Source organism: Vombatus ursinus, unplaced genomic scaffold, assembly GCF_900497805.2.
Source record: "Vombatus ursinus unplaced genomic scaffold, bare-nosed wombat genome assembly UNPS02014982.1, whole genome shotgun sequence".
In the NCBI taxonomy this organism is placed as follows: Eukaryota; Metazoa; Chordata; class Mammalia; order Diprotodontia; family Vombatidae; genus Vombatus; species Vombatus ursinus.
Window position 1 is genome coordinate 315,107 of NW_020954760.1, and position 7,597 is coordinate 322,703.

At 41.7% G+C, this 7,597-nt stretch overlaps 1 protein-coding gene across 2 annotated transcripts in view; it reads right to left on the reverse strand.

Annotated features, from left to right (window-relative positions):
• Window positions 1–31: 31 nt before the first annotated feature.
• PIH1D3 (PIH1 domain containing 3) overlaps window positions 32–7,597 on the reverse strand; it is an 80,868-nt gene continuing 73,302 nt past the window's right edge. For both annotated transcript variants that reach the window (XM_027845577.1, XM_027845578.1), the window contains exon 7: window positions 32–989. In XM_027845577.1, coding sequence (XP_027701378.1) covers window positions 860–989 — 130 coding nt within the window. In that variant the 3' untranslated portion in view covers window positions 32–859. The remainder of the gene's footprint in view (window positions 990–7,597) is intronic.

Consider the following 7,597-nt stretch of genomic DNA (forward strand, 5'->3'; position numbering starts at 1 on the left):
TTATAAGAGAAGTGGGTACCGGCGTACGGCTGGCAGAAGGTCGGCGTGCGGCCAGTATAGACTATGCTTAATGAGAACAGGGACAAAAGACTAGTACAAGTTACCAATTAAGAAGAAAGATTGGAAATGAGGGAGACATAGCCAACTGGTAAGAATGCCACTTGTTTCTCTACATGCCTTTCAGAATCCAAGGAGTTTACTTGCCACAATATAATGCAGAGTACCCCCAAAAAAGGCATTGGTAATAACTATAAGGCTGCATAGGAAAAAAAGTTTTAAAAATGTTTTTAAATGTTACTAATAACAAATATTTCAAACAGGTCTAAATTGCTCAAAGATTACAGTTTCCCTTCATTTTCTTTTCCACTCAAATATGGCTGATGAAAACGTGAGTGTCCCCAAAGTCCTAGTGCAGTTTTAAGTTTTTAAGTTTAATCTGCACCAGGACTTTTGGGACAACCTGTATACTAACTATGGGAACATTTCAACTACTTCATCATAAGTCAGTTCTATATAGTTTAACCAAAATTAACCAAATAACAGAGAAATAAGGCCTTTTTGCTTTGGTTTTGTTTGCTTTTTGCCATCCTAACAGCCAATTGTTGAGCAACGGATTATGTCATTGCATCTTTCATTGGTTTGACTGACACCAAAGGACTAATCATTCCATAGTTTAAATATTTCCATTGCTCTAACTACTAAATTGATCTGCAGACATCTTATCAGTTCCTTAGTGGTCACCCTGTAAATGGATGATCTCATCATGAACAGAACCATTCAGCACCCAGGGAGTTTTCCTTGGACTCTGATGATGCTTCTAGTCTTACTGGACAACAGCTTATCTTACCCCATTAAGGTTTCAGAAAAAATTAATGAAATCAAACTCTCTTTTCATGGTCAGGATGACTTCAAGGATCTCCTTTTCTGTGATAAAACTCGCTTTTCCAGTCTTGCTGTTCACAGGATGGGGAAGGTGCAGGAGCAGCTTACTAAAATATAGGAATAAATGTGTTAGAAATGGCTCCTTAAAACCAAAACCAAAATAAGAAGATATTTCCTTCACTGGAGTATGAGAAAAGAAACTATGAATGATAAGAAGAAGGTACGTACGAGGTTTCACTTAACTGATGGATAACTTGTTTTGAAGTTTGGGTAATACAATCTCAGGCTAAGGTTGCAGTATTGGTGACAGAGCTATTTCAATGCCTTTCCAACTGTAACTTTTGATTAAAACAAATGTCCTCTTCCCTGCTATCTTTCAGTCCTATCCCACATCAGTCTCTATCCTCTGCCCCACACTGCACCCCATGACAGACCCTCTGGAATCCCTCTCTGTTGTTAACAAACTCCCCTCCATACTAGCTTTCTTCCTCCCATAATCAACTTTATCACCCTTCTTTAGTTTTGGCCACTCCTTTCATATTCCCACACTAATAAGGACAGGGGGAGACATCCAGTTATGTCTTACTGCCATAGCCTCTTTCAGACCCTCCGTCTGCTACTCATCAGTCAGCAAACTCTCCTCTGTTGAGGTTCACACCACCCATCCAACTATCTCACCCTGTCCAGATGTGTGCTGCTGTCATCTACTGCCCTTTAGGTTTGAATTTCTCCTTCCTCAGTGAGTTCAGTACTTGGCTTTCCTTTCCACCTAAACTCTTGCCCTTATCCTTAATCACTTCTAAACTCACGTTGGTGACCATTTGAACACCCAGTTAACCTCTTTAACTGCCAAGACCTCCACTTTCACTGTACTGCAACCACTCACAGGAGTCATACTTTAGGGTTACAGTTATGGCATCAATTATGCAAAGCTGTTCCTCCTCCAAGACCTTCAACTCTGAACCTCCCCTAACTGATCGCCATCCTTTGACCATCTACCTCTCCTTCACCTCACTCTTCATAAACTTGCTCTTTGTCCTTTGAGAGGCATCTGTGCTGGGGCTTGTCAGGAAGATCTGGGATCAAATCCCCCCTCAATGCTTTGCAGCTGTGTGACCAGACAGACCGTCTCTGAGCCCTGGTTTCTGCATCTGTAAAGTGAGGATAATAATAGCTGTACCCACCTCATAAGATCAAATGAGAGAATGTCTATAAAGCCCTTTGTAAACTTTATACAGTCATCCCCTCCACATTGCAGCTTTCCACTTCGAGACTTTCCCCATTGTGGTTTCGCTACATTGTGGGTCAGCATAAGAAATTAAATGGGATTTTTTGGGGAGTTTTGTGGAAACTGCGGACGACATGAAAAGGTCAACAAATAACACAGAGCCTATGACCAAATACTTAACTCAAGTTTTACAATAAGGTACTGTAAACACCCCATAAAAGAAAAAGAAAAAAATTCAGACTTTTTCTCTGCTACTAAGGTAGGACCAAAACATTTTACTCGGATTTTCCAGATCATGGGTGCACTGTACCCCTAACCCCACGATGTGACAGGGATAAATGTAGTGCCATCAAAATGTCAGTTTTTCTTATTGGCCCTCCAGTCTCTCAATTTCAGGTTTCCTAGTCAATCACCCTTGTTCCGGCTTCACTTTCCTCCTATCACAGTCATCCTGATCCTACAACTAACCAGTTCAAAAACGTCCAATTGTGCATGTTCCACCTTTACTCTCTTGCCCCCTTGGCCTTCCATTGCTAATGCCCTGCTGATTCTTAACTTTGGTCAACCTTCCCCCTCCCCCATTTGTCTTCCTCTGTTGTCGTTGTTGTTTGTCCTTCATTCTTGAAGAGGACTGCCACATCAGGAAGGTGATGCCATGACTTACAAATGAATTGGATTTAAGTGAGGGAGGGCCGTGCAAGGTCACCAGCCTCACTTTCTCCTCTGGAGCTATCTGAGTCCAGTGGCCCAGATCAGGACAACTGGAGATGGCCCAGGATGCAGCGGAGCATTTGTCCTCTTCATTTCTACTCCCAAGTCAATGAACAGTTCTGGAGGAAGTTACTAAACCTTGCTGAGTGGGATTACTACAAATTCATGTTTTCTAACCTCAACTGGGTTCTCACTGCTACACACAAATTCTTTTGTTCATGCCTGATTGCCCTGCCTTTCTATCCCATGCCCGTAATTGCAGGTCTAATCTTCTCAAGCCCTCAACTTCAAACCTCACCCCACCTTTCTCTCTGCCAAGGGCCTCATCTCCCACTTTCATGAAAAGATTGGAGTCATTCACCATAAGCTCCTTTCTTGCCCTTTCTCCACATGCCAGAACTTCTGGGCATCTTCAACCAACCTCTTCTTCTTTGGCCTTCCTTGTGAAAGCTAATCCCTTCCCTCCTGATCTCCTCCCTTTCAGGAGCTTGGCTAATTGTTCTTTCTCTCATCTTCAGTCCTTTCCTAGCAACCGCTTCCTTCCCTGTTGGCTACAAACATGCTTAAGTCTTTTCAAATCCTTTAAAAAACATTCTTTTGAACTGAATGTTGAGAAATTAGAAAGACCAAACTTGATCCCAAAGCAGAGACAAGAGAAGACAGCTCTCCCTCTGCCTCTGCAGAGGTTGGTTCCCTCAGTGTGGGACACTGCATGGCAGGTTAGATCTTTTGGATGTGTTGACCACTTTTCCTGATTTTTCCTCTTCTTCCTCTCCTTCCTTCCTTCCTTCCTTTCTTTCTTTCTTCCTTTTTTGTTGTTATAAGGGATGTTTTTCTGGAAGGGACAAGGAGGAGGGATGCAGAGGAAAATCTAGGGGATGTAAAAACAAATTATAACAAGAAGTCTGTTTTTTAAAAACCTTCGTTTGACCCTGCCATCTCCACACAGTAGCACTATATCTCTACTCCTTTTCACAGCTAAATTCCTAAAAGGAGGCATTTACTCCATCCATTGCCTGCACCTGCTCTCTGCTCAGCCCCTTGCAATTAGCTTCTGATGCCAGTTGCCTCTTAAAGAGACGACTTAAATGCCAGGGCTCTCTTAAAGGTCACCCAAGACCTTGTGCTTGTTAAACCTGACATCCTTTTCTCAGTCATCTTTCTCCTTGACTTTTTGGGAGCATTCAGCTCCTTCTGAACACTCTCTGTTTGCTCCCTCCTGGTTTTCCTATCTCTCTGACCACTCTTTCTCAGTCTCCTTCACTGTCCCCTAACTGTGAGTTCACCTCAAAGCTCTGTCCTCAGTATCCTTTGCCAGTTCATCATCACCCTCCACTCTCTAGTGTGCCCCCCCCCCACCCCTGACAAAGAACTCAGTCCTATGTCCTCTTCTCTCTACAAGTTCCCTTTGTGATCTCATCTGCTCCTACAGGTTCAATTGTCATTATCACTACACAGATGACTTCCAAATTCCAACTTCAAACATTCCCCAGAGGCAGTTAGGTAGCACAGCTGGGTCTGGAGTCAGAAAACCTAAGTTCAAATTCAGCCTCGTACACTTACTAGCTCTGTGACCTTGGACAAATCACTTAGCCTCTGCTTGCCTCAGTTTCCTCAACTATAAAATGGGAATAATAATAGGACCTACTTACTACAAAGTTGTAGCAAGGATCAAATGAGATAATATTTATAAAACATGCTTAGCGCAGGGCCTGGCACATAATAGGCACTTCATAAATGCTTATTCCCTCCTTCCAAGCTTGCATTTTCAACTGCCTTCTGTATAGCATCACTTAGATATTCTACCCAAACCTCAAACTCAACATATCCACAGTGGGAAGAGTACTGGATCTGGATTCAGAAGGCCTGGCTTTGAATCCCACTTCTATTACTTTGTGTGTGACCTTAAGCAAGACATTTCTCTCTGGGCCTCAGTTTCTTCTTCTATAAAATTGGGGAGTTGGACTATGTGACCTCCAAATTCTCTTTTAGTTCTAAGTATATGATAATCTTAGGATCATGGACTCTCCGTTTCCCCAACCAAATCAGCTCCCGATAAACCCTAGCAACCAGACCTCCACAGTATCTCTGGTATTTATTCCTTTTCCTCCCCTGACACAACAGGCCCTTATCACTTCTCTCCTCGGCTATTGTAAAAGCCTCCTAAGCCTCTCCCTCTCCTCCAATCTCCTCCCTCTCCAATACTTCCTACATATTATAGGACACTGTTCTGACCATGATATTTCCCTATTCAAGAACGAGTTGTTGCGTCATTTCAGTCGTGTCCAACTCTTCATGACCCTCTGACTCTTCATGACCCCATTTGGGGTTTTCTTGGCAAAGATACCAGAGTGGTTTGTCATTTCCTTCTCTAGCTCATTTTACAGATGAGGAACTGAGGTAAACAGCGTTAAGTGATTTGTCCAGGGTCACACTGCTGGTAAGTGTCTGAGGCCAGATTTGAACTCGGAAAGAAGAATCTGCCTGGCGTTTTGTGCAGTGTAGCACCACCTAGCTGTCCCAAGAATCAGTGGTATCTCCCTATTGCCTCTAGCATAAACTACAAATTCCTTAGGCTGGCCTTCCATTATCTGGTTCTAACATACTTTTCCAGGCTTACTCTCTAGCCAACCCGGACTAAGCCATGCCCCGAACTTGATATGTTGTTTCCTTCTTCCATATATTCCCCATGCCTAAAATGTACTCCCTCCTCATCATTGCTTCAGAAACCTTATCTTCCTTCAGGATGAAGCTCAGGTATCATCTCTTCTGAAATACCTTCCAGCCTCAAGAGGATTCCCTCCCTCCTCAAGGTTTCCTAGAGTATTTTGTCATGAATCTCTCCTTTCCCCTGACATCCTACCTTGCATTCTAGTTATCTGTGTATATGTCTGGGGATATGCCATGAACATATATATTTTTCAGAAGTAAATTCAGGTTCTTGTACATTACAAGTGCTTAATAGAATAAACTGGCTTGCCCCATTAGTCCTCACAGTAGCATAGGAATGGAAAGACTCAACTCGTTGGCCTGTGATGACCAGGCCCATTGGGTCAAAGTTGAAAATCTGAAAGGTTCTGTGGCATTGCAGTCTGAGTCCTCACCAGAGGGCTAACAATTGAGACTCAATTTTGGCTTAATTACAATACCAGACTAATGAAAGTGGTTCTTTTTTCTTGCTGCTGGCTCTTCTGACTCAACATTGATCAAAAAAAAAAATCTCCCTGATAGATTTCTGGATTTGTTTGCAGTTAATGGCTCAGTTGTCCAGCTTCGAGCACTTTAGCTGCAATGTGAGTGATGAGACAGCCATCATTCTGTCATAGTGCTATATGTCTGAATTATGCATGGGCCCAGCATATGGAAGATTCTAAAGAAAAGTAAATGCTTGCAGCACTTATTACTCAGTTTTCTGTGATAAAAATATTGAGCATTTCTAAACAACATGGACAGATTCTTTTATAGAGGTTACAAGATTTCAAATCCCTAAAAGAAAACAGTATTTAAAAAAAAAGTATAAGTATTGTTAAGTGCTTGAATTGAGTGTTACTTCATAAAAACAAAAGACTTGAAAATCAATTCCCTCTTCAATCACATATGCAGACCTAACTAAGTCTGGGAGATCTTTCTCGTTAGAAATATCGATCACACATCTCAAGTTCCTAAAGGTGACCTTTTCTGTGAGGCTTCCACTACTTGAGAAGTTACAGGCTAGGAGAAAGAGCTCCCTCTACAGGCAGTGGCCTAACAGCAAACACTCCTGCCCCAGGAAAAACATTTATGTGATCTGTGAAATTGTGTTGCTGTAAGGATTGTGGTTTGGCTTACATATCAGGATGATTCATATAAATGCATTAAAATAAATCAGTGGGCAGAAACATACACATGCACCTTTTCAAATCTGTTGCTCATAATACAGGTTCTGCTAAAAATGGGGTTTTCTTTAGCTTTTATTCTATAAATAATGTTTTATTCTAAGAAGAAAACCTAAAACTCAACAGTCGAGTAAATTATTCTCCTCAGTCAGAGACAGTGCACATTCACTGGAAGAAACTAGCTGAAGCAATAATGTTGATGATAACATGGATTTCTTTGTCTAGAAAAATCTACTCTAAGGGGGCAGCTCCCATTAGAGTGATGGAGCTTAACTAGTGTTTCTGCTTTGGTAATTTCAACCGATTTAGACTTTTAGGAGAGAAGTACATTTGCCTGTTGTGTTTTACTGGGTAATGACCAAATTAAGATTAATATTTAAATGCAACAAAATTCTATTAAATATTTAGCAAGTAAAACCTTCTCTTCCTCCAAGATGAAGCTCAAGTACCACCAACGCAGGGCAGAGAGCATCTCTTATCTATCTTTGTGTCCTACCCATAGCAGTCACTGGATAAAATATTAACAGAACGAAGGAAAACACATGCTCAGTTCACCATAGAATCACATTTGAAAGGATAATTCCTGTACCATAAAATCAACTTGGACATTCACCATCCACTTTGTCTTTACGTTTTAAGATTCACCATTCACTTTGTCTTTAAGTATGGAGTGGTAATGGACAGTGTGGCTGATGTTCTACACACGTTTGGAGGGATTCATTACTCAGTCAACCACAGGGTGATATGCTGGAAGATGATGTAGCGTGTTATGGAGGGACTGCAAGTCTGTGATGGTGGAAGAAATCCAGCCCACTCCCCCCAACCAGTGAAAGAAACTATGAATTCTCAAAGAGCTAAAGTATTGTTCTTTAAGAGTTTCTGTTCAGTTGTATACAGTAAC